Genomic DNA, 27,531 nt, shown 5'->3' with positions numbered 1-27,531 from the left:
GTGTGCAGGAGTACCTTAACAATAAAGAGGCTTACGAACAACGTGGCGTTACTGCAACTGAGACGGTATTATTTAGTTGCTAGCGAGATCCTTGTTTCCAGCCGTCTGAAACATTGACCCGATTACTTGAACACATTATCGTAGGCGTGTTTTCAAGTAGGACACTGAAACCGCATTTGCGTTGGCGGGGGTTTGTTATCGCGTTTTTTGGCTGGCAACACAGTATGCCCGAGATCTGGTGGGCAACACGAATCATTTGATAATCACCTTACTCGCAAACAGAATTGCAGATGTAGGACTAGTAACCTAGTAGGCTCGACGCGGACAACGGGGTACACATTGAAAGGGAAAAGACAGGTAGCTAGAAAGAGAAATGAGGAATGTGGTCATGATTGTGTATTAACCACACCAGTGGCATGTGGTAGGGTCAGTTGGGTCTCGGTATTAAATGTTTCTGGTATGTACTGACATCGAAATTAATCCTATTTTGATGTCTCTATTACCCGCCTCTTCTTGTTCAATCACATTGTGATACTGTACTGATTATAAACTTTAATCCCTCATAAATACTATTGGAAACCTACGTAACTGTCATTCAGGACCCATTTAAGTCACGCATAAGGAATGACTTCGCGGTGTTCTAAAATTTGTTGGTGTTGAGGAAAGGTGTTGTAAAATGCTTGTTTGGGCTAACCCTTGCAGTAATCCTTCTACACCAAACGGCGTTCTTAAGAGTAAAATTTAAATGTACACTATTTGACATATTCTAAGGATACGAAACGAAGTTGCATTCTGAATTTATGTCAGTTTCTTTCAATTTATACATCTCACCTCAATTATTCCAAGAAACCATTTGCTCGGGAGGTATGGCTTCGGTACGATACCTTTATCAGATTTGCACTACGGCAGAAGAAATTTAAGTTGTCCGAAGGAAAAGCCAAACATTGCATTTTTCCAAAGAATCACTACTTTATATTTTCAGTAAAACACAGAACTAGGCTCCGTCATATAACAAACATCTTCTCGGAAAGCTTTCTGGAAATATCGGGTTAAAGTGACAGAACGAATTTCATTCCAGCTGGAGATTTCATAATATTAGGACACTAGCGTTTGCAGCTCCTTTTCTGACGGAATACTCAGCGAAGAAAATTCTTCTTTAGCTTTGATCAGAAGGTCGTGGTCAGTGAATAAGTCAAGCACCGTTAGGGCCATTATCTTGGCAGCCCTCAGAGTAGGCGCCTGTGACTCTGCCAACCCCGCCCATTCGGTGAACTCCCGGGTGTGGTTCGTTGGTACTCTTGCCGCTGCTGTTTTTCCCAAGCCGAACATGGGGTGCACGGCAGGGATGCGGTGAGACACGTTGCCACAATCAGTTGATGCGCCCGAGGTTGGCATGTTCTTAACGACGTCGTCCACGAAAGAAACACCTACGAGAGGAAAAGATGTAAGGCGTTCACCCGCGTCTCGCACGTCTTCTGCCTATGAACTCAACTGGGCTAGAAATTGCTTCAAAAAATAAGTAAGCTTAGTCGATAACGAAATGGGTACTATAGCGAACTTTGAACTTTGTCCATGCTTCAGCATTTGCGTAAACCAATTTGTATGTTCAATGCAAAGAGCAATTATAACAATCGAAGCCATTTTGCGGAAACCCTGTACTACTCATATTTTGATTATATCTCACTATTAACTTTGTAGCAAAAGGTACGCTCGGTAGAAATATATATATATATATATATATATATATATATATATATATAAATAAGGGTTAGCAGACAAAAAAACCTCGGAAAGCAGAGGAGCGGATGTAGTAGGTCATTGAAACAGATAAAGAATTTGGAAATACAGAAAGAAAGTGGAGAAAAAATGCGCGCTGGGTAGGATCCGAACCCACGGCCTCCAGAATACCGGTCTGGTGCAATGACCACTACGCTACCGGTGGGGCTATTTTCCCCTCCACTTTCTGGCGTATTCATGTTAAAGTATTTTTGTTGCCTGCGCTTGGGGGTGGTAGTCAGCGCCACTCGGCCTATTCGGGGTGAAGGGGACCTTCTTTTTAACCCCCGGTCCGTGACTCGAGTGTGTAGGACATGTCGAGAGTGTTCGACCAGCGTTGACCCCTCTTAAGCTCCCTATGGCACCAAAACTGCCAGAAGAGAGGCCCTCGCTATGCATGTAGCGAATCAAAATTGGAAATGATAGGCTCGTTGAAATAAGATAGAAATAAGGGTTGGCAGTCAAAAAAACCTCGGAGAGCAAAGGGGAGAATGTGGTATGTCATTGAAACAGATAAAGAATTTTGAGATACAGATAGAAAGTGGAGAAATCATTTCCGCCGGGTGGGATCCCAACCGACCTCACCAGGGGGATCCAATCCGAATGTATATATATATATATATATATATATATATATATATATATTGTACTGGAGATAGTAGTCTCCGACACGACGACATACCTTACCGGAGGAAGGACTACTATGGGCCGCATGATGATGGCAGGTGCAAGGTGCTGCGCGAGAGAAGAAGAGGCACGGTCAGCATCGCGTGGCTCGCTCTAAGAGAACGCACCGAGACATCGGTCTGCGCTGCCTTACCCGTCTCTGGTCTCTGCTTCTTTCCAAGCGTCTTGCCGGTCCCCAGCTATAATCCCGCTTACAGTGTGGTGGAGGTGCAGTTCCCCTTTGCCTTTCCAGCCTGGAACTACGGAGCAAGCGCATAATTCGACCAGTATTACAAGAAATCCATCGTGAAATGGCGCCTCCGCAGCATGAACCCATCATGTGCTCCGGATCTCTTCCTCGACGCGACCCTGCCAAGTTCTCCGGCGCCGACGATCATGACGCAGAAGACTGGCTGTCATCTTTCGAAAGAGTGAGTGCCTACAACCGCTGGGACGACCCGACGAAGCGTGCTAACGTCGGCTATAGCCTTACTCAAATAGCCGAACGGTGGTTCCTCAACAACGATGCCGACATGACAACCTGGTCTGCCTTCAAAACGAGATTCTTAGAAGTGTTCGGTCGCCCCGCCGTCCGCAAGCTTAAGGCTGAACAGAGCTTACGTGGGCGCGTGCAGCTTGCCGACGAAACTTACACGAGCTATATTGAGGTCGTTGTCGACCTCTGTAGGCGCGTGAATCCTGCTATGCCCGAGTCCGAGAAGATCAAGCACGTCTTGAAAGGCATCGAAGACGGCGCGTTCCAGATGTTGCTCAGCAAGGACCCCCAGTCGGTTGGAGACATAATCAAATGGTGTCTTAGCTACGACGAGCTCAGGAAGCAGGGCATTTCTACCCGCCAGTGCTTCCCGAATGACGAACCGCATCGGGCCTCACTTTCAGCACTTGCAGTGTCATCTGATCTTGCGCCTCTTCTTCCACACATTGAACAATTCGTGCGCGAGGAGGTTGCGCGTCAACTTAACCTTCAGCCATTGGCATCCACGCCCTCATGCCCGTTACCTACGACAGTACGCCGCGTAATTCAAGACCGAGTCGCCGAAGCGCTCCCGTTAGACCACCAGCCTACATCCTCGAGTGCGCACCTGGTCCCGGCCGTTACTGCTCACCTCGACTCGCCCATGGCTGCGCCCGCAGCCGCACCTGTGGCGGCGCTTCTCTTTTCGGCTGTGGCAGCACCTATTCCTTCCACCATGGCGGCACCCTTCGCTACCCCTGTGGCAGGGCCTTACACGTATGCTACGATTTGTGCGCAGCCACCGCCCGCAACATTTCAGCCGCTGCAGTATGCCACAAGTCAGCGGGTGCTCCCATATCCTCGTGCGGCAGCTCAAGCCCCCAACCCATGGCGCACGCCCGATAATCGCCCCATATGTTTCGCGTGTAACGTTCCCGGACATGTTGCACGTTTCTGCCGATGCCGACCGCTTCAGACGAGTGACGTTCCTCGAGCGCCCGCCTTTGGCTCTCCGCCCCACTCAGCGTCCGTTCCTTCTGGCTCAACGCCTGCTTCGTATTCACCCGACGGGTTTCCCTTTTCTGGCCGCCGTTCTGCTTCCCCACGCCGCCGTTCCATTTCCCCGATGCGCCCCCGTGTGAACCCTGCAGCCGAGGGAAACTAGCACCCGCAGTTCCTGAGGCACGAGCTGCGAAACTGTCGAACGTGCTAAGTCCTCATATTTCGCCTTGTAATGTCATTGATGTGATTGTGGATGGTAACCCGGCCCTCGCGCTTATTGACACTGGAGCAGCCGTATCTGTGATCCATGAGACTTTTTGCCGCAAAATTCGCAAAGTGATGACGCCGCTTTCAGGATTTACTCTTCGTATTGCCAACGCACAGCCCGTTCAACCGCTAGCCATGTGCACTGCTCGCGTTACCATTCAAGCCATTCCCCACATTGTTGAACTGGTCGTCCTACGCTCATGCTCTCACGACGTCATCCTCGGCTGGGATTTTTTGTCACGTAACCGCGCTGTCATCGACTGCTTCCGTGCAGAAGTTGAACTGTTTTCACCTAATGATGGTGCGGCGGAAACTAGAAGCGTGAAATTGGTTGCTGCCGAAGATGCTTCCATTCCCCCATCCTCTTCCGTTGTTGTACCTGTATCGTCAGCTGATGTTCCGGACGCCACCGTTCTCTTCACACCATCCAGTCTGTTTTCGTCGCGCACAAACCTACTCTTGCCGTTCGCTGTCCTGGACATCAAATGCGGTTCGAGCATCATGTCAATTTCTAACCCGTCTCCTTGTCCGTCTCGAGTGCTTCGCGGCGAATGTCTTGGGTACGTCGAAGTTGTTGCACCACACCTCGTTGTCGACATCCCGAACGAGTCAGCCACAGGCCATCTCGACGCGCTAAGCCCCGACACCACTTTCGATCCGGCAGTTTTTCTGCCTTCCATAGATACTGGCCTCACCGCGGAGCAAACAGACCAGCTCCTGGTTCTTCTACAACGATTCCGCACGTCCTTCGACTCCCACCAAACAACCGTAGGGCGCACGTCAACTGTGTGTCATCAGGTTGACACCGGGAACCACGCACCACTGCGCCAGCGACCATACCGCGTGTCACCCAAGGAACGCCGCGTTATCGAGGAGCATGTAGGCGATATGCTGTCCCGGGACGTTATTAGACCCTCCACGAGTCCCTGGGCTTCCCCAGACGTGCTTGTCAGCAAGAAGGATGGGTCCATTAGATTTTGCGTGGACTATAGACGTCTTAAAAAGATTACACGGAAGGACGTGTACCCGCTACCTCGAATAGATGACGCGCTGGACTGCTTGCAAGGTGCCGAGTTCTTTTCTTCATTAGATCTGCGCTCGGGTTACTGGCAAGTACCCATGGCTGAGGCTGACCGACCGAAAACAGCGTTTGTGACACCGGATGGGCTCTACGAATTCAACGTCATGCCCTTTGGACTGTGTAATGCGCCAGCGACATTCGAACGAATGATGGACAATGTTCTGCGTGGGCTGAAGTGGCGTATCTGTTTATGCTACTTGGACGACATTGTCGTGTTTTCACCGGACTTTACGACCCACCTCCAGCGACTTGACCAAGTCCTTACGTGCCTTACTTCGGCTGGCCTGCAAATGAACCTTAAGAAATGCCGTTTTGCTGCCCGCAGACTTACTATATTAGGTCATGTGGTATCTAAAGACGGCAGCCTACCAGATCCAGCCAAGCTGCGTGCGGTTCGCGAGTTCCCTAAACCGACCACAATGAAGGAGCTTCGAAACTTTATTGGGCTTTGCTCCTACTTTCGGCGATTTGTCCGGAACTTCGCGTCTATCATCGCACCATTGACGCAGCTTATCGGTGACGCCAAAGAAGTTTTAAACTGGTCAACGGCTTCCGAGAGAGCGTTCGAGACCTTACGAAGGCTTCTGACATCACCGCCGATATTGCGCCATTTTGATCCTACCGCGCCCACTGAACTTCACACGGACGCCAGTGGTACCGGTCTCGGCGCTGTCCTGGCTCAACGCAAGGCTGGTTTTGACGAGTATGTCGTGGCGTACGCAAGTCGCGCCCTGATAAAAGCCGAGTACAACTACTCCGTCACAGAAAAAGAGTGCCTTGCAATCGTTTGGGCAATTAGTAAATTTCGACCCTACCTCTATGGCCGCCCTTTCGAAGTAGTCACGGACCACCATGCTTTATGCTGGTTGGCATCGCTGAAGGACCCGTCTGGACGTCTGGCCCGCTGGTCACTTCGGCTCCAGGAGTACGACGTTCGTGTTGTTTACCGCTCAGGAAGAAGACACACCGACGCAGACGCCCTTTCTCGTTCGCCATTGCCATCGGAAGCCACTACGTCAGCGCTGGTGTCGAACATCGACGTGTCGTCGCTACAAATTGACGACATGGCAACCGAGCAGCGGAAGGACCCTTGGATAGCTTCGGTACTAGACTTCCTTGCAAACCCTACAACGCCTTCCGCATCTTGCACACTGCGGCGCCAAGCAGCGCATTTTGCCATTCGAGAGGAGCTCCTATACCGGCGTAACTATTCCGCAGAAGGCCGCAAATGGTTGCTAGTAATACCGCGTCACTTGCGCTCCCAGATATGCGCATTGTTTCATGCTGACGCCCAGTGTGGGCATGCTGGCACACTAAAGACATATCAGCGCCTACGCCTACGCTACTACTGGCGAGGCATGTACACGTTCGTCGCGAAGTACATTCGCTCCCGCACTGACTGCCAGCGTCGTAAGACCCCTTCACGACACCCCACTGGAGAGCTGCAGCGGCTACCATGCCCGGAACGGCCTTTCGATCGGTTGGGATTGAGATCTACGGACCCCTTCCAAGCACTCCATCAGGCAACCGTTGGATCATCGTCGTGGTGGATCACCTGACTCGATACGCCGAAACAGCCGCCCTGGCCACCGCAACAGCACGCGACGTCGCCATTTTTCTACTCCGGCGTTTCGTCTTACGCCACGGTGCGCCCCGAGAGCTGCTTAGCGACCGAGGCCGCGTATTTCTCTCTGACGTCGTGGAGGCGCTGCTAAAGCAATGCCAGATTGTCCACAGAACCACGACTTCATACCACCCCCAGACAAATGGCCTTACTGAAAGGTTCAACCGCACCCTTGGAGATATGCTCTCCATGTACATATCGTCCGACCATTCAAATTGGGACATGGTGCTACCTTTCGTCACGTACGCATATAACACCGCCACGCAAGCGACCACAAGCTTTTCACCGTTTTTTCTTCTATATGGACGTGAGCCGTCTTGCCTGATCTACACTATTTTGCCCTACCGCCCCGACGCCTCTGAATGTGCCCCTGTTTCCGAGATGGCGAGGTACGCGGAGGAATGTCGACAGCTCGCTCGCAAGTTCACATCAGACGACCAAGGACGCCAGAAGTCTCGACATGACAGCTCCGCCGCTGCACCAACGTTTGAACCTGGATCCCTTGCATTGCTTCGTGTGCAATGCCCCAATCCTGGTCTTTCGGGGAAATTCCTTGCTAAGTACCACGGCCCATATAGGATTCTCGAACAAACATCGCCCGTGAACTACCTCGTCGAGCCCGTGACTCCCACCTCAGACCTTCGTCGTCGAGGTCGTGACATAGTGCACGTTGAACGTTTGAAGCCCTACTACGATCCCCTCGTGGTTTCGTCCCCTTAAGTCGCCAGGATGGCTCCTCTTTTCGGCGGGGGGTTATTGTACTGGAGATAGTAGTCTCCGACACGACGACATACCTTGCGGTTAGTGTGCGCCAATCTCCCCTGTACAACCGACGGGGTATGTACCGGAGGAAGGACTACTATGGGCCGCATGATGATGGCAGGTGCAAGGTGCTGCGCGAGAGAAGAAGAGGCACGGTCAGTATCGCGTGGCTCGCTCTAAGAGAACGCACCGAGACATCGGTCTGCGCTGCCTTACCCGTCTCTGGTCTCTGCTTCTTTCCAAGCGTCTTGCCGGTCCCCAGCTATAATCCCCCTTACAATATATATATATATAAATATATATATATATATATATATATATATATATATATATATATATATATATATATATATATATATATATATATATATAAATATATATATATATATATATATATATATATATATATATATATATATATATATATATATATATATATTGAAAGGCGATTTAATGGCTAACAAGCAGTAAAAGCGAGAGGCGGGAAGCAGCGCCGTCTGTTCCAGGTGAACCGGATAGGGAATCGCTGATCTGACCACGAGGGCGCACAGAGAGGATGCCAGCTTGATGCTTCCGGCACATACCCGAACATGGATCGGACGATCGAGGTCCGTTAGTCCTTTCACTTCTCTTCATTACAATATATATAATCAATTAGTCGTAAACGGGCGTACCAGGACCTTTTCTAGTGAGCCAGTTCAATGTCGAAGGCACGTTTGCACAGGACAGCTACAAGCAGCCACTTTTTCCAAAGGCACTAATACCTACCTAGTGAATGTGCGTGCTTTCGGTAGGCATTGCTAATGATGGCGTTGTGGATGACGGGCAAGTAGGTCCCCAATTTCTCGACGCTCACAGTGCACCCGGCTGCCTCGGCAGCCCCACGGAAGCAGGCTTCAACCTTGCCCAAGCACTCGATTAGGTCCTCAGTCGATGATGAGTGCACGAATAAGCGCATCTCAGTCGCCTCAGGAATGATGTTCGGGTACTTGCCACCTTCAGAAATTACACCTGTGAAAGAGCGTGGGATGTCGTTAACCGTGAAAAGTCATTTTTCACAATTTGCCTTTCACTACCACAAGAAAACGTTATTTTTTCTTTGTATTTCTTCATAGAGTAGACCTTTAGGCAAATCTAATCGGAAAGCTTGATGGAGTCGCTTTAAAGCGGGGTGATCTATGTAGATTTTAAGTTCTAGCGAAAAAATGCTAATTTGTAACAGCGTATTGGCGCTGGCGTGCAGGCTTCTGCGGGTATAAACACGTTTGGGCATTTGGCTGCAGTGGGATTTTTATTTGGACGCGGGGATATTTCCCGTGTGGAATTATTTCCATTGCTGATATCATGAGGGGCAGGGGCACATGCACAATATTCATAGGGCAGCGGCGTAGCGTGATGTCATGATCCTACTGCATAAATGTACGGTGATGCCGTAGTTGAAATTAAGAAAAAAATGTCTTGGCCTGGGCATGTTGTGAGACGAACCACAAACAGGTGGACCACGAGAAAAACAGAAGTGGAATTGAGAGACGTGCCCTCAGAAGATGGGTTGAGACATGGAAATCCGAAATAAGAATCATCAGGATAAAAGAGTCTCCTCGGGAAGCGCAGTACGGGAGCAGGTGAAGGTCAAAAGGGGAGACCTTCCAATTGCAGGGGACATAAATTGGCTGTTCATGATAATAATGATGATACAGAGAGTTCAATTTCTTTTCAATCTATATGATAATAAAAGAAGTAAGACCTAAGGTAATCGCAAGAGCTATTGTGCGCCACGCAGTATTCATTAGTTCCAAACGTGGTACATAGCAATCGCGTCCTTGTTGAAGCATGGTTACGGTAAGCACAGCGTTGTGATGGTAAGAATAATCACACGGAAGCTGCGCTTGACCAATTAGCTGAGCCACAGTAGAGAGTTAGGGATTAATTTTGACCAGCTTGGAATTTTTAACGTGCGTAGAATACTCGAAACACGGGGTTTTGTTATGCGCCTTTGTGACGTAAGCAGCCACCAAGGCCAGGACTAATCCCGTACATTCGGCTCAGCAGGCCAACGCCTTATCCGCTGACCCGGGGACCGAATATGCACCGAGTTCTCCACATCATTAGGTTATTAGTAACCAGTAAAAACCCCAATTTGTAATACCTAGATACGCTATAAATTAAAGATAGCACGCTGCGGGAAATTTTATTAAAAAAAAAGGGCAATAAAGTTAAGTTTCCGGGCTAGTGTTTCCGCTCCACCGATATTACGCTTACATTATTTTACTAGCGAAGTTCTTTTGTCACCGTTGATGAAAGTGTACTTTGTGTCAAAGATGCTTCAAACTTCGACAGGCGTAAATGCTTAAACAGGCGGTTGTACCGCTTCGGAAAATGTAATCTAATTTAAGCATCTATTTTCCCAAAAACCCATGTGTTCCAAACGAATAGCTTATAAAATTGAAGCTTTGGACTCTTTGTGGACGCAAACTGTCCGCGCCATACGGAAGCATAAATACTCGTGGCAGACAAAAAAGAGGCACACCTAAAAGCGTATACATGGGATGTACACGCATATAATACAATATTTTCAGTGCCCCTTATGCTACAATTTTTTGACGTTACGGCGTAGCAAATTTGTATTGCGCGCATATTTTTATCTTGAATACGCAAATTATTTAGGGTAGCAATGTGGTAGTTGATTTTCTATAAACAGGCAAAGTGGCGCAATGGCTATTTTCAAGTCAACTTGTGCAAAATATGCTGCGAAGTGTTTTCTTACGGCTTTTGTTATCCGCCTTTTCTGAAGGGAAATAGTAACTAGAATTCAAAATTTGATTACGTGAATACTTATACCGAACGCACCGTTATGTTCACCTCAAGTCTTCAAAGCATTCACATAACTGGTAGTGGCCGTAAGGGTGGAATTTCTTTAAAATAAATGGTGACTATGCATTTTTAGCAGTGTTTGTTTTGTTTTCCTGCGTCACTCACCTCACGTATAGGATGTTGGCTGCAGTGGGCACACGTCATACCAAATAATGTCGCGCATGTCTAGAAAACCGTGTTCTTTACGTTGATATAGGCTGTGCCAGATAAATACGAATAACCTAACACGACATGCATGTCATTGACTCACCTAGGTATACCTTTAACAAGATGGCAAGTTGGGCGAGTTGGTGCTGATTCATATCGACAACAGGCGCGGAAAGACGTAGACTAAGAAAGAAATACACGTCGTCCTGTGTATTTCTTTCTTAGTCTACGTCTTTCCGCGCCTGTTGTCGATATGATAGGTATACCTATTACGCCCGACTTCACAACAATTGCTTTGCACAAAAAGTAGGTTAATATGCACGTAGGATATAAAATTTTTGGGGCGAATCATTTCTATAATAGGAGATAACAGCGCGAACCTGTTTTGGCTGGGGTGGGTTGAACGTTTTCCCAGAACAATACTTCCAAGGCTCTATGAACACTTTGATGAGTTTTGGATGCGGAAACGTTTGAATGACCTATTGCAGGTGTAAGGAACATTGCTTTTATTATTGCGTTCTTGAAAGTCTTTGTAATCTTCCGATTTTAGACGTTTTGCCTTGCAATCCACATCACCGGTTTAGATATCTTTGGCTGGTATATTACTTGTTTCACCTCTCCGTGTTCTTTTTACTATGCTATGGGTGACGGGCTACGATGATGCAGGTCGGGGCTTGTCTGCTTGTTTAGATCCCTTTTTTTTCATTCGCTTCATGCGCGTTGTAGTGGCTCGACAGGGAGGCACAGGGAGGCAATCCCTTCACCTTTCTCAGGGCATCTGCTGCTGAAGTGCTGAGCCCTTCTTTGTACGGGCTGAATTTCATGCCTCTTGTGGGCTTTGAATGAGCGCTCGCGGGGAATTATTAAGGTCCCACAGGTAAATTGCTGCGCTATAGACATGTATCTGATGAAGATTTAGCAGCAGAGAGGAAGGGGTATTCTTTAACGCAAAGTAGTGGTGCGAGGAAGGCAGCCACTAGCTCCTCTGTCTCACATAACGACCGCTTAAAAATACAACCTTGCTTTAGATTTTAGTAGCGGTGACCTCTAATGGTCGTACTTTTTACAACAAACTATTTGCTTTTAAGCATTAGGCCTCAGAATTTTTGGGTTTTAGAATGCTATGTGGAATTTTGATGCATGTGATTCTCTCGCGCATCCTGTATCCACCGGACGTACCACAGGTAGAGTAGGATGCTATACCGTTATACTTGGAGGGCTTTTACGAAAGATCCCCAAGTTATTGAATTTTTTTTGTTGACAGAGCTTGTGTACGCCGTACAATTATTATAATAGAAAAAGTGCGCGTAAATATTTGTCATTCACAGAATAGCCATGCCCTAGCCAATGTTTGCCACTGACAACATCAGAAAAACTCCATAAACATCTCGACCATACAAAGCCTGACTAAATCGTTTGACAGAAGAAATAGTGGGAATAAGCGTGTACCATGAATACTTGAAGACGGCTTAATTTGCTGTCGGAGAAGGCCAATGTTGTTGTAGGCGGATACGGCGGCGTCTAGGGCGTTCAGGCCGTCCCACGGTGAAGCTGCAGCGTGTGCGGCTCTTCCCCTAAAGCGCACCGTCAACTGCAACGGGTATTATAAAATTATGCAGTACCCTTAGTGCAGTTGGGTATTCAAAGTTGCAAAAATATATCGAACAAATCACCTCCTGGCGGTGATGGTGCGCGTTCAGGGTAAATGAGGGAGAAACGGTAGCATGTCTGAATAAAAAGAGAGTTTACACTTCGTAAACTAAAGTCTGGTCTTACTTATGGAGCTAGTTTTGGGCACAGCGGAACGAAATGCAAGTTATTTACGAAGCTAACGGAAGCGTGTTTTTGGGAACAAAAGAGTCATTATTTCGAAATTACTTTCCCACTCGCCATTTACCGCGCTAACCCAACTACCATCCTAAAGTACGCTCACGGTTGCTCTATTTTTATTCATTTATTATTAGATTTACGACGCCCATGCTATACGGCGATGAGGCGCTCAGTAGTGAACGGCTCCGGAATATTTTTTTCAACGCATGGGGATTTTTGACCTGCAGCGAAATCTCCAACACACAGGCGTTTTTTTTTCTTTTCGCCTCCATCTGTGATTTTTTCAGGAGTAGTAGTAAGCACAAATATTCCGTGCAGCCATTTCACCCGAACGCGCTCACCAAAATAATCTAATACTCCAGGAAATAGCAAAGCTACTCATCAATGCAACCAGGAACCAAAGCACAGGTTTTTGTGTATTGGTTTTCTTGCACTGTTTGATGCAAAATGCCAAAGAAATATTCACAGCAAAACGTTTTGTGCATTTTTAAAAATTTCCTCAATGACACATGACCTGGAAAGCCTGAAACAGAGCTATAATAATTGAACACACGATATTCAATTACATTGAACGGCGTGAAAATCGTTCGTTGTGGTTTCCCGCGCCTCCACACTGGAGGGCGCGCATGATGAAATTACGCCCTTAGATCCCCGTTTTTTGCTAACATAAAAACCCTGCTAAGGCCGGAGCTGGCGTTGTTTTGACCGCCCCGCCGCCGAAGCTGAGCGGCTGAAGGACCGAAAGTAGTTAGGCGTCGAATTCCGCCGTATAATTGATTACCCCTTTCAGAAAAAAGTCCTGATGCCGGGTTCTCTTGCGATTCTGGGCTTTGTTATCGATTCACTTCCCGCGTGTGGAACTTTATATCTGCAAGAAAGCCTTGCTGGGCAGCGGATATGCCTTTCAGCTCGGGCTATGACCACCTCTTCGTGAACACAGCAGCGCCAGGTCACCGCTTGCCATGCCGCGCGTTCAAATTGAAGTCACGAGTTTTGAGGGGCGTTGTTGGTGCCCGGGAACGTCACTTCTTTATCCTACCTGGAGTGATCGCCATTTGCACAGTTGCAGTGCGCCTGTACTTGTGCTGCTCCGTCGGCACGGTAACTTAGATGAAATTTAAATATGCTCGGCGCGTCTGCGAGCACTCATATTTCAACCAGGGTATTCTGTTGAGTAATGAAAGGGAGCTGTACAGTAATATTAACACCAAAAATGAGTGTCAGCACCCCTTTAACACACCTTTGCTCGTTATAATTTCTCTTAAACCCCCAAAATATTGTCACACTTTTATATTGTCTCACAGAGAAGAAGAACTTCAGGTGGTTTTACTAAGTACTGTTTTTTGGAACAATCATATTAGGATAAACGAAACAAAAAATATCAAGCGTCGAAGCATTACTGAATAGCGCTTAGTCCACTGCCAAGCGTCGATGTATTGAACACCACGAAATCTGATGTGTCTTATGTCACCAAAAAGTACGCTTTCCTTACATTTTCCGCGGTAGGGCTAAGATGGCGACACGAGGAATATTGCACGGCCTACTCACCCGTAACTGATATAATTGATATCCATTTGTACTCATATATACAAGTCAGTGCGACTATAAGCGACTAGATAACCTGATTTAAGAAGTAACTAAGTTGACGAGTGGTGATGGACGTGACTGCAGTACTCGTGAGAACATTGCTCGGGAGCACAGTACTCGATATGTGTAAAGTACTCATCAGCAAAGACGCTCGCAGGTACAGTACTTCTGGGTAGTGTGTTGATGAGTACTTCACTCGCGAGTACACTAGAGTTCTGCAATGACAGGTAATATGCTAACATGGTAGTGCACTTATGAGTAATGTACTCACGTGTAACCGTTCATTGTAACTTGCGACTTAAACTAAGTGATGCAGGCGTAACTCTAAAGATGGGGCTACCGGTGCCGTAAATTTAAAGCTTTTACAGGAGGAAGAGCTCAGTGAATTTTATTTTGATAATCAAGGTTTTTCATAACAATTGCGTTCTTAATTTAGGTTCAGTTTTTTTCTGCTAGGACGAAATATAAATTTGATTTTCTGGCGTGGAACTTAATGGAAAACGGCTCGTTCACCATGCTGCACCTCCACGACGGCCGGTTAATTAGTGGCAGTTGTAGTCGACCCTGCTTTTATGTGAGCGTGTGTCTGCGGGTCTGGCAGCCCTCCCTTGGACAAATATTGTGTCGAGGGGTTTGAACGACACTTTACTGTTGTTCAACTGATGATACTTCAAATGATGCTTGATCTGTTATTACTTTGAGAGTGCAGCGTTACAATTACATTAAAATGCCGCGATCGAAATCCCGCCGTCTTGTCCTAATAACCCACTTTTCCGCACAGTAGGTGCACAATCTGTACACTTTGCCCTTGTGTTAATTTGCGGAGTTTATTTACGTAGTTCGGCGGGGAATACAAGTGGTTGGTGGCTAGCACAAATAATTAGAAACCCTTAATATACAAGTAAATATCAGTGCAGAATGTTTACGAGTACACGCGAGTGCACGTTAGTACGTGTACAAGTAGGTTCACAAATGAGCTCAGTACTTATGAGATAGGATTGAGCACAAGTACTCGTAAGTACAACAAAATTACGAGAAGTGAGTACAGATAACTTAAGTACGAGTGAGTACAATTTAGGTGTGAATGAGTACACATTGAGTGCTAACACTCGCGAGGAAGAAGAGTTTGTGTACAAGTGAGCACGGTTAAACAAGTGCATACAACATGAAAGCGAGTGATGTTGGCTCCCGAGAAGATTTTTGAATATGAGCTTTATTGAGTGTAAAGTAAAAAAATTGTGACTGAGATTTAGTTCCTTTCGTTTCGCCTTTCAATGGCGATAAATGCCTTGTTTGCATGCATTCTAGAGTTTTCGCTCTAAGGCGTCCTTGAAAGCTCCAAAGTGAGCCCAATATGTATCATTTGCCTAATTGTCTGAATGATTTTGGCCGGACTGATAGGCTGGCAGGAATATTTGGGAGCTTTAAAAATGGCTGTAACAGGGTGAATGAAATGAATTCTAAATTTTTTTCGCAAACTTCAGCAGTGTGTGATACACAAATGGCAAATTGAAAAATCTGGCTTTCGCACTGTATTATCCGTGTATTTATTTGCTTTGGCATTCATGTATTACCAACACGCTACATTTTACGTGACACACTAGCATCAGGTAAAGGTATTGGTAGGCGTTGTTTAATCTCGCAATCCAGTCCCGCTGGTAGTTCAGCATGGTGTGACCAGGGATGGCCGAAAAAGTGGCTGGTGATTCTACACTGTTCAATCTGTTTGTTATAATGCAGAAAACAATTTAAAATTTCTAATAACCGCGGCATAAAATTTATGAGACGAACACCCTAGGTACGTAGCTAGATGTATTTGCTGTCAGCATGGTTTCTTTGAATATGATCGTTTGAATATTTGGATACGCTCGCCCAGAACTGTTAGCTATATACTCGCAGAAGTTTAGAAGGCGTGCAGACCTTTCTTCCATGTCGTTCTTGAAATGTTGGCCGTGTATTAGAGCAGCGGCCATTAGCGTAGACACGGGAACAAACACATACACTTTTTAAGCGCTTCCATGGACTCAAGCGGATCCGAACCCACTCACTCAAGCGGAAACACAGGTTTGCCATATTTGCCAATATTACCCAAGCTGCTGAATGCTTTCCACATAACGCCAGTATGGATAGATGAACTGCGCCTTTAGTTTCACTTTTACTTGTCATGGGTGGTTTTTTTTACCCTCAAATAAATTCGTCGCAATGTAAATTGTGTTGGTGTGTCTTTGTTGTGGATTTTAAAAGACTAAACGGGGTCATTTCAGATAAGATCGAACAAAGCATGGCTGGTCGACCTCTTCAATTCGCTTGAAATTTTTTTACCTCATTCCCGCATGTATGTAATGTGCGGATTCACAAATATTTTCGGCGGAAAAAATTTTGGCCGACTGAAAAAAAATTTGGAACCCTCCCGCGTGGACCCCGGCCGCTACCTGCCCCTGCGCCTCGGCCAAGTTTAGCGACGTCTACCAACAAATATACTAATCAGGCGGGGATGGTAATTTTTATGCGTAATCTACGCCTGGTGTACATGTCGCTCCCAAAATATCGTTGGCTAGAAATACATATATTTTTTGTAATAAATTTCCAAATCTTGCTCAGAGCGCATTTTGTTCTGTACTTTGCGGGTCAGTATTTTCGTAAGTAATGGAGCTAGAGCGTTCAAATTTGCGTGAGGGCTGCTCCTGGCAAGCACTAATAAGGGTTGTAAATATCGTGTCTATGCACACTACAGTTAAAACGTAAATGGCGCACAAGTGTGAAGAAAAAACTAAAACACTCCCAGTTCAGAGGCTTATTAAAAAAAAACACTTCTTCGATTTTGCTGAAATTCTCCCCAGATGTTAATCTGGGAATGTACTTCAACGATCATTAAAAACATGTTGCATCATTTTGTTCCTGACGCGCCTACACAGCGAGAAAAAAGCCTGGTCGGCCAGGTCTTCACAAGATCCTGAGACACGAAACAGTGAAAGCAACTTCCAGTGAATATGCAGAAATTTGATAATTTTTTGTACCAAAGGCAAACGATTACTTATTGATAGTATTACCGAGAATTCAGAAGCGAAACTGAAGTTTTTATGTGAATTTTGGAACGAAAATAAACAATGTGCGCACCGCCAAACGTGTACTCTTCGAAGAAAAAACGGAGGAACTCCAGATTCGCGCGCAAAAAAAAAATGCTTCTGCGAGTTTTATGAAGCTTTCCACAGATATTTTCCTGCTAATTTACTTGCGTGAGCCCTAGAAATATCGTGCGTCATTCTAAGCACAGCGCGGATACAGTCGTGCGGTGGCGAAACCGCTGCAATGTATGGTGGCAAAACGCGCAATTTGAAGGTCTTCGGGTCTATTTTTATAGCTTCGGGTCTATTTTTATAGCTTCCTCTAGATTTCCCCACCGCGGTCACTCTTTGTCTTACATTATCAATGCCCTTTTTTTGTGCGCACTGTTGCCGTGATTTGGTTCATATTTGGTTCATAAGATCAGCTATTTGACAAGGTTCACGCAGTCTTGTTTTTTAACTAGCCTGGACGTAACTTTCGTTCGCCTGAAATCAAAGGTTCAACGGAAGCCCGTCCGGTCGGCAGCACACATGGCAAGTATTAAAAACGGACATCGGCCACACACGACCTCGGCGCGGGTAACGTCTCCAGGTAGGGCGCCCCTCTTCGGTCCTTCTCCGGACACACTGGTTCAATTACCGAATTAGCGACCAAACAGGAAGGCAAATGCCCTTGAGCCCGATGGGGTCCGGGACGACACATGTGGGATCTTCATTTTTTTGTTTGAGTCGAGTATTTTCTGGGCTTATTAAACCGTATGCGGGGGCGGGGACTTGGCTGACAGAAAGAGCGAAAGAGGGGACTGGAAGAAGAGGGGCTGCATGTGTTGGAACTGTTACAAGTTTTCAGTTCTGTCACACCGGGAGAGTGCCTTGCGCTGCCTCCCCACTATTTGACTACGGTCGCATTTTAATCTTCATTTTATCACTTCTTATTATTCCTTTTAAGTATTCTGATTTTATTATTATTTTTGTATATATTTAGCTTGTTACTCAGTCTCTTTTGTGTTTCATCTTGTTCGTTATTTTCCTGCTCAATGGCTGCGAAGACTAGCTTTCATCGAGTGCATTGTGCGGACTATCTCGACAAGCATCGACGGAGGATACCGCAGAAACCAAACTTTCGCAGTGCTAAAGACCTGGACATCAGCGCCCTGAAACGCCTTTTGGGCCCGGACAACTTCAAGAAAGTGAGTGAAGATGATTACTTGTGTCAGCACTGCTTCATGCAGTTTACTAAAGAGATTTCTCTGCAAACGTCTGAGCCTGACGCCGACATTTTTGTGACTGCCGAGGAAGCTGTGGAGCACCTGAACCTTGGCGTACTTCTTCCTGAAGTGTCTCCACTGAAACCGCCAAGTGCAGTGAGAAAACGGGACAGGCCAACTTATGCCAAACGAAAGCAAAGGGAATTGGAGCAAGCTGTGACCAAAAAAGTGCGCTCGAGCCTGGACGCCGCATATAACGCGCAGACTGCATCTGGCTCAACAGAGAAAAAGTGCTTCACCTGCGCCGAGTTCAACCACAACTTTCGACAAGCTTTTGTAACTGCTACATCCTCCAGGGAGCGTTGCCAGCTGCTCACGTTGCTGCCGTCATCCCTCAAGAAGAACGAAGTACAAAAGATCATTCCGGAAGCTTCTATGTACCTGATCAACAAGTCCCGGAAGTTGAGGGAAAAGCACGGCGTATGGTATCAGCCGGACCCGTACACAAGGCAAAGGGTGAGTCAGGACTGCATATCCACGGCATGTGAATACTTCACGAAAGATGAGCTGGAGTGTTCGAGACAAAGTCCGAATAAGAAAGACGTCATCTCGGTTGTGCGTGACGGAGAAAAAACTCTTGTAACGAAACGCTTCATGACACGATCAGTTCGAGAAGCGTTCCGCATTTACAAGGAACGAAATCCTGACTCGAGCATTGGGCTAACGAAGTTTTACTCGTTGCGTCCTCGTTGTGTCAAATGTAGTCCTCAGCAAGAAGTGTGTGTCTGCGTCTACTGCGCCAACTACGAACTCTATGTTGCCGCTGTGGAAAACGCTAGCAACTCAATAATAGATGCCAGTGGATTGATCGCTGCATTCCTCTGCACTCCGGCATCAGACAACTGCTTCTTAGGGGAGTGCGACAAGTGCCCAAAAGGAGAGTCCCTGACGCTCGAAACACTAAATATCCCCGAAGAAGAAGACATTGTGGTTGCCACGTGGGAGTCCGGCGACCTTGTGAAGAAGACTCTTGACCCTTCAGCATTCCTGAGGGGACTCCGAGTATCACTGGCCACATGGATCGTGCACAATCACATCCGAAAGACCCAGGGAGCTGCCATCCACAATGAAAAGAAATGCGAACAGCGCGGAAGCGTGGTGTTTCACTTTGATTTTGCCGAAAATTGGACTGTCATCCTTCCCGACGAGGTACAAAGCTACCACTGGCATAAAACCCAAGTATCGATATTCACATGTGTGGTGACGACCCGAAAAAACAGTCATAGTTTTGTCGTTGCAAGCGATGACGTCTGCCATGACTCTGCGCATGCTTGCTTGGCTTTAGAAAAAATCAGGCTGTGGGTAGACGACAATCTCCCACTGTACTCCAAGGTGACTTATGTGAGTGACGGAGCTGCCAGTCACTTTAAAAACAGGTACCAGCTTCATGAGTTGGGAAAGAGCGACGTGCCTGAAACGCAATGGATATTCTCCCGCAACAGGGCACGGAAAAAATGCCTGCGACGGAGTTGGGGGAATCGTCAAACACCAGGCGACACTTTACAACCTAAGAGAACCACTAAGAAATGCGATTCAGACGGCAAAAGACATGGTAACTGTGTTGTCTGAGAAGATCAAGGGCGTTCACTTCTTATACCTCGAAGGGAACGAAGTTTCCAGCTATCGCGAAACAAAAAAGGAAGAATGGCGAACAGTGCGTGCCTTTCCCGGCATACAGTCCTGGCACGTGTGGCGTTTAAGGAAGTCATCAGAAGCAGATATATGCGAACTATACGCAGCGCGGACTGTTTGTGCCCCTTTGAGGAAACTGTGAACATTGATGCAGCAAGCAACGTGTAAATAAACAGCTAGTAGCTGCACGGTATTAATGGAGTGCCGATGGAGCGCTGTCATGTCAAACGTTGACTTCGTTATTGTCACTTGGCTATTTCTATACTCCTTATCTCAGAAGATATTCTGCCCTTTATACAAAATAAATAAAGGAAATCTGCAGAAAGTCACAATCGTCGTTTTATGTCTCAGCTCCTTGTGACGAGCATGCTTGACAAGGCTCTTTGGCTTTTCGGTGGTCAAAATAATGCGAGTTTTTTTAATGGCTCACGCAAGTAAATTAGGAGGAAAATATCTGTGGAAAGCTTCATATAACTCGAGGAAGCGCTTTTTTTTAATGCGCATGAATCTGGATTGATTTCCTCCGGTTTTTCTTCGAAGAGTACACGTTTGGCGGTGCGCAGATTGTTTATTTTTGTTCCAAAATTCACATACAAATTTCAGTTTCGCTTCTGAATTCTCTGTAATACTATCAATAAGTAATCATTTGCCTTTAGTACAAACAAATTATCAAGTGTCTGCACATTCACTGGAAGTTGCTCTCACTGTTTCGTGTCTCAGGATATTGTGAAGACCTGGCCGACCAGGCTTTTTTCTCGCGCTGTAGGCGCGTCAGGAACAAAATGATGCAACATGTTTTTAATGATCATTGAAGTACATTCGCAGGTTAACATCTTGGGAGAATTTCAGCAAAATCGAAGAACTGTTTTTTTTTAATAAGCCTCTGAACTCGGAGTGTTTTAGTTTTTTCTTCACACTTGTGCGCCATTTACTTTTTAACCGTAGTGTGCATAGACACCATATTTACAGCCCTCATTTGTGCTTGCCAGGAGCAGCCCTCACTCAAATTTGAACGCTCTAGCTCCATTACTTACGATAATACTGGCCCTCAAAGTACAGAACAAAATGCGCTCTGAGCAAGATTTGGAAATTTATTACAAAAAATATATGTATTTCTAGCCAACGATATTTTGGGCGCGAAATGTACACCAGGCGTAGATTACACATACAAATTACCATCCCCGCCTGATTAGCATATTTTTTGGTAGACGTCGCTAAACTTGGCCGCGGCGCAGGGGCAGGTAGCGGCCGGGGTCCACGCGGGTGGGTTCCAAATTTTTTTTCAGTCGGCCAAAATTTTTTCCGCCGAAAATATTTGTGAATCCGCACATTACATACATGCAGGAATGAGGTAAAAAATTTCAAGCGAATTGAAGAGGTCGACCAGCCATGCTTTGTTCGATCTTATCTGAAATGACCCAACGTTTTCTTTTTGCCGTCGAATAACCTCAAGCGGTTGCCAGCCTTTTTCTTTGATATTGACTGGTCTTCCTCCTTCATCGCTGTCCTGATCTTCCAGGAAAAGGTGAACAAAAGGACGTTAATGTCATGTAATCCTATGACACTGCACAGAATACTGGGTTCGCGAAGGATTCGAAAAATACGGGTTTCTTCATCTAGGGAATCTTTCGAAAAAAAAACAATGTTGGCAGTGGTTGGGGCCATAGGCTGAAAAACAGAAAGCATTCACTCAAACTCACTCATATGTTTTTTCTTGGCACTATATTCGCTCAAACTCAAACTCTCAAAGATCCTCGGCACACAAAAACAATCATACTGGCTCATTCCAGACTCATTTATAATCTTCCTCACTTGTACTCAAACATCCGAATGCTCACGGGTACTCCTAAACAATCTTTAGTGATTCGTATTCAGTCTGTACTCACGTGTAATCATATTCGATTTGTACTCAGGAGTACTCGTAGTCGATCTGTACTCGGTCGTACTCAACACGAGTTTACTCACCCGTACTCGCAAGCAACGTGTAGTCAACCGTACTCTTCTGCACTCACTTAAATTCAATATGTACTGCCGTTTACTTCTGCTGACAAGAGTTTCTACTAGTTTGTTCCCTAAATCCACCGCTTGCGTTGATATGCTGTACTAGTTGTATGAACTCGACTAAGCGAGAACACGAAACCGGCTTCCACTCCGTGCACATTGCTTCTTCTGGTTCTAAACAGGCTAAAGTTCTTTTTTTAAACCAATATTGAAGACGGAGAAAAAGTGGCTCCAGCGTGCATTGCACAAGCTAGCAGCCTCGCGTTACCCCTTCCGGAAAATAGTTTGAATGAAGAAAGTGCAGCGAAACCACCAATTCTGGCACGGGCCGTCACTATGACAACGCCGTGACGACCGGATACCGAGAGCGGAAGCACCGCGGAAGAAGGAAGGGCGGGAGCCGCAGATTTCCTCTTTATAACCCCAATTTATTCTACTTAAAGGGACGTAGCGCAATGCGTAAAGCTCACACCCGCACGACGCGACCAGAGGGGGTGATAAAATTTAAAAGTTTCTACTCGCGAAAACAGTATCATTAAGTATTACTCGTGAGTACTACCTTTACGGGTACATGTGCTCGTGAGATCTGTACTCATGAGTACTGCACTAGCTAGTGTGGAATTCTCCATGACATGTACTCTCGTCTGCCCGCACATGTCATCGTACCCACTATTTCTTGGTATTTATTCACTCACCATCGTGTGTAATTTTTTTTTCTGCATATGCACTCACTCATTCTCGTGCTCACTGGGTCGTTTGAGGTTTGAGTACATACCAGGACAAATATGTGTGTGCTCAAGAATGAGTACGGCGGCATAATATTGAGACTACCTTACCTGCTGGCACGCTGAGAAACCAACTGCTAAGACATCCTTTGGTGACGGGTGCGCCATAATTGCGGCGTCTATTCCGATGAAAGCCCCTTTCTGGATGAGAATCTCTTTTCCGCAAAAGCTTTCTTCGGCTGGCGTACCAAGTACGACGACCTGAAAATAACACTAAGCATGCACATTACGAAAAAAAAAATTCCCTTGTGTTGAGGAAAAGAACGCCCAGGCGGAGCAGATTTTACGGCCTATATTTACTCCCTTCCAAGCATTTTCTTTTAATTTAAAATTTCAGATAGGCGGGAAATAATTTATTATATCGCGTGAATTCCACGCACTTATGAGAAGCATTTGGGTTTTAGGTAATCTGTAAAATGACCGCCCGCGAATAGAGGATGTGACCTCCATTCGCAGTGCGGATGCGCACAAAATGTTCTGATATGTGCGCACCTGTTTTATATTCTGAATAAATTGTTGCCTTAATAACAGATAGGCTCAAAAGTGTTGACCAATTATTTTAGCAATACATCACGGAAAAGTAACCGATTGGGAGGCGGGCTCTATTGCTTAGGTGTTTTATGCATGTAAGGGGAAACGCGAACAACATTATAGAAAAAATACAGTTACTTTATTGCTTTATTTTAAACCTGAGTTTTTGAAGTATGCCATTTTTCTTAAAACTACACATGTGAACAGTGTCTTCTGCCCAAGAAGGCTCCTAAAAATTGCATTTTAATGGGTGAAACATGCTTTTTGACTAATTGTTTGTTGATGGGTAACCTAGTGTACTTTTATTTACAGCGCGGCGTTTTTATTTTAAATAATAAAACAGCACATGCACTTAGTTCTATTTTTGCGTTTAGTCAAATTGCATTTCTGTTTTTAATACAGAAGCGCTAACTAAAATACAACTTCTAATGTTAAGAAGACAGCTGATTTCGTTGACATAGGATGTTGGCCGCGAATGCCATGTTGCAGTTGTAATAGCTTTTTTGGGGGGTGTTTTGTGAGATAAAGCGCAGACTCTTTTAAACATCATTTATTAGATACAAACTGCATTACCTAGCAATTTTAAGTAATATCACAACTTCACGAAGGCGCAAAACTGAAAGTAATGGGAATTTGGAGCAGCGGTGCTGCTTCGTGAAGCCGTATTGAAAAAAAAAATTCCTGTTAGCGTTTTTGTAATCAAATAACTAAAGAGGAATGCAAGGAATACAACTCCGCAGTTATTCTGCCGAATTTTTCGAAGCGCACATGAACCGACGTAAATCGTTCCAAGAATTCAAAACTATTCTGTGTGCGAGATGAATCGTTGCAAAAAACTACCATTGGGCACAACTCTCGGTTTTCGCCATTTCATATTTTTCAAAGGGACGTTTTGGGCGTGCTTTGATTTGCTGTAAATAGGCGACACAGATCTCAAACAGCACAAACACTGCGGTGTGTCGGTCTCCATGAATGGCTTCTGTGTATTTCATTGGTCAGAGTCATTGAAATTACATATACATCACAATGGCAATGGCAGAAAAAGGGGTATTTTTGAGACGCACACAAAGCAAAAGTCTGCCCTTTGACATGTTTAATAATACAAAACAAAGCCTCACCAAGTCACCCACCCCATTCATCAATGCTAAACGTTTTTTTAGCTCACCTTCCCCTTTATATGCTTGTATTTCGTCATTGCGTCTTTTACCGCCAGAGCGGCTCCTATACACGCCTCGGCGATCAGGTTGTGACCGCAGGCGTGCCCTATGTCCTCCAGAGCATCATATTCACACAGCAAGGCAATAGAGGGTCCTGCATGGATTCAGCAGAACAAAGCACGAAATAGTATTCTTACAAAAAAGACGTGAAGAAAACTATCTATTAGTGACTCGCGTTTAAAATTTCACTACTTCTACGGGACACAATGAATGTAACACTGTTGGTAAAGCTATTGTAATAAATTTTATTGAGGGTATGACAGGGTAGGAGTTCCATATTCCATATACCGGTTTCGCGTTTATATATTCACATTAATGTTGTGTCCTAAATCACGTGTCGGGCGAAAGCCAGTCTGGTCGGGAAAACACATGATACAAATTAAAAACATAAAAACGACACCTACCATGAGTGTTTAAAAAACGAAAAACAAACAAGGCTTCCGTACGGTAGCCGAAACGTCTTTTTTCGTTTTATAAACAGTCCTGTTCTGCGTCTGGTTTTAATTTGTATCAATGTTGTGATCGGTTATTCTTTCGCTGAAGTCGCGCGGCCACATGAAAACTGCAAACTATAGCTGGGATGTTGCCTTTTAATGGTGTGATTTGCGAAATTTCTGCTTCAAAATTAGGATGACAAGGGTATACTGTCCTCTTAGCTCAATGATGAAAAGCTTGCAATATTTTCCAAAAGGGGACTTTTTATTCACTCCGCTTTACTGATTGCAAAGTACCTTTATGTAAAATTTAACAATAGTCACGATTTTGTCTTTTACAGCATATTCCTGATCCTGCTACGGAGCTGCCAAAAAAGGACGTGTATGCTCTGCACTTAGCGGCACGTTCGTTTCAGCACGGCACGCCTTGATACACCGAAGAAATTTCCTGCTAGTATGGAATAATATAAACACTGGTTTCCAGGTGCTGCATGCGCCCAAGGTGCAAATTGTCAGTAATACAAGTGCTGTAAAAGTTACAATGAAGATCCCACTGGTCCCGCTTCAACAACGGCGTTGCTCGAAGCGACGAGAATATATAAACATTCACATAAACGTGACAATGCTGCAAGCCAGAAATTATTGCAATTAATCCACCAAAGTCACGGTATTGACTAATACATTTCAACAGCCGTAAGGAAGAGCTGGCTTTGTTACTTGGTACTGACAAACGCAGCGTAGAAATGTAGGAGCGATATGGTATGCCGCAAGACAATCTAGGCGTAACATGCAAGTGGTACAAAGACCTGCTAAAAAAGGGGGAATATTTGGGCTAAACATCGCCTTATGTACTTGTTTCCATGTTTTAAAGTTGATGACGTCGTTGTTTGAATTTAGTGACAAATGAATGTTTTTGTTTCAATGGTAGGAGGTTTTAATCAAGTCTAGCTTTCCTCTGGCATGAATGGGATTTCTACATAAAGTATTTTCTCAATGATGGAGTCTGCCGCTTTTTTTCTTCTGTCTATTGTAGAAGAGTCACAATAAATAGCTGCTGCAAAGAATCTACTTATGAGGGCAGCGTCAAAACTCTCAATAAACATTACAAATTAGGGCTAAATGTTCGGATTTCCTTTGAGAAAATTCTTCAGCATAAAACTGTCAAAAGTGTGATTATGCACCTGCATTACTGGTACAACATTCAGAACCTGCTCACCTGCTTTGACGACATCAGATCATGACAGAGATTTATATCGCTATGTTGGCAGTGGAAAACGGCGCTGTTTCTGCAATTCTTTTTTCAAATGGTGGTGATTAAAACCACTGACTCATTGGTTCGGTACTTCTGAAGTTATATAATGCCTTAGGGAAAATTTTGACAGGGTTCAGGGCTTATTACCTCGAAAAATGAATGTATTATCTGGCCTACTAACACAAAAGGGCCGGATTGGTTGTGCTCAACCGATGCACTTGCGATAAACTGCCGAAGTATATTTTGCTTAAAATATCTCCTAATTGCATCTGCTTAAAATGAAATTTTTGAGCGTGTAATGAGTTTCTGCGAAAGTATACTCAGGAAAAACGTTGGTTATGTATTCATTTATTTATTATTTCTTTATTTTTGACCCATCCAAGTCCCTTAGGAGAAAATGGAAATCACGTGTGGTGTAAATAGAATACTTGCAAATATATCCAAGTTTTCTTCTTACTTACCAATAGTTAAAAGATCCTTTTCCGAAGTATAGTAGGTGCAGTTACGGCATACTCAAAAAATGCTAAATTATAGGCGAATAGTCATCGCCTAAAGTTGAGTGATATGTCGGTCGTTTTGTTTTTCATCTTTGTTAAAAATGCAATACATTATACATAAAAACACAGATCGTCGCGAACCGCATAGCATAGAAACGTTTGTTTCGATGCCGGTGGCGGGTTCTGCGGGTGTTTTGGAAGAGTTGCTATCCTGATTTTTTGTGCCTGCACTGTTTCACAAAAGGTTTTAAACATAAGAAAAACAATATTGGTAATGTATAATTTTTAATGTGTTATATTGTATTGCTGTATTTCTATTGTATTGTTATAGTTGTATTGTTGTACATATATTGTTAATGCATTATAACTCTAGGTAGCATTATTCACGTTGGTGTATCAGGCGTTAGATTAATTACATAGCGTTGCACGTACCGTCAGATCTCCCGGGTGGGTGAAACTCCGCCTTGAATGCCGTTTCGAGAAGGTACCCACGCTCCACTGTGAAGCCACGTCCCTCTAGAAAGGTTGTCAGCACCTCGTGTGCTTGTTTCTCTTGTAGGGCAAGCTCCGGATGCGACCACAAGAAGGAACTCAACTCTGACAGGGCCCCAGAGTTCTGCTCAATAACCTCATTGACGACCTCTTTAAGTTCGGGAGACATAGCCATTCAAGAGAGAAACGTTGCGCGCAGTTACCCAGCCCTTGTTGTGGTTGGAGGGCGTAGCACTTTTTATCGCTGGTGCTTCTTTAGCACACTACAA

The 27,531-nt window shown here is 45.2% G+C and overlaps 1 protein-coding gene across 1 annotated transcript; it reads right to left on the bottom strand.

The window, feature by feature from the left end:
• Nucleotides 1–1,024: 1,024 nt before the first annotated feature.
• LOC144149157 (peptidase M20 domain-containing protein 2-like) lies at nt 1,025–27,531 on the bottom strand. Its single transcript, XM_077680696.1, has 6 exons — nt 27,203–27,531; nt 24,536–24,681; nt 22,891–23,040; nt 12,121–12,262; nt 8,422–8,664; nt 1,025–1,427 (listed from the first exon to the last, which is right to left on the bottom strand). The coding sequence occupies exons 1-6, from the start codon at nt 27,435–27,437 to the stop codon at nt 1,096–1,098; spliced, it is 1,248 nt and encodes a 415-aa protein (XP_077536822.1). The 5' UTR covers nt 27,438–27,531; the 3' UTR covers nt 1,025–1,095.

The sequence above is a fragment of the Haemaphysalis longicornis genome, unplaced genomic scaffold, assembly GCF_048455015.1.
Source record: "Haemaphysalis longicornis isolate Haplotype H1 unplaced genomic scaffold, Haemaphysalis longicornis Haplotype H1 scaffold_8, whole genome shotgun sequence".
NCBI classification, from domain to species: domain Eukaryota; kingdom Metazoa; phylum Arthropoda; class Arachnida; order Ixodida; family Ixodidae; genus Haemaphysalis; species Haemaphysalis longicornis.
This window is presented reverse-complemented; position numbering and strand designations above follow the sequence as displayed.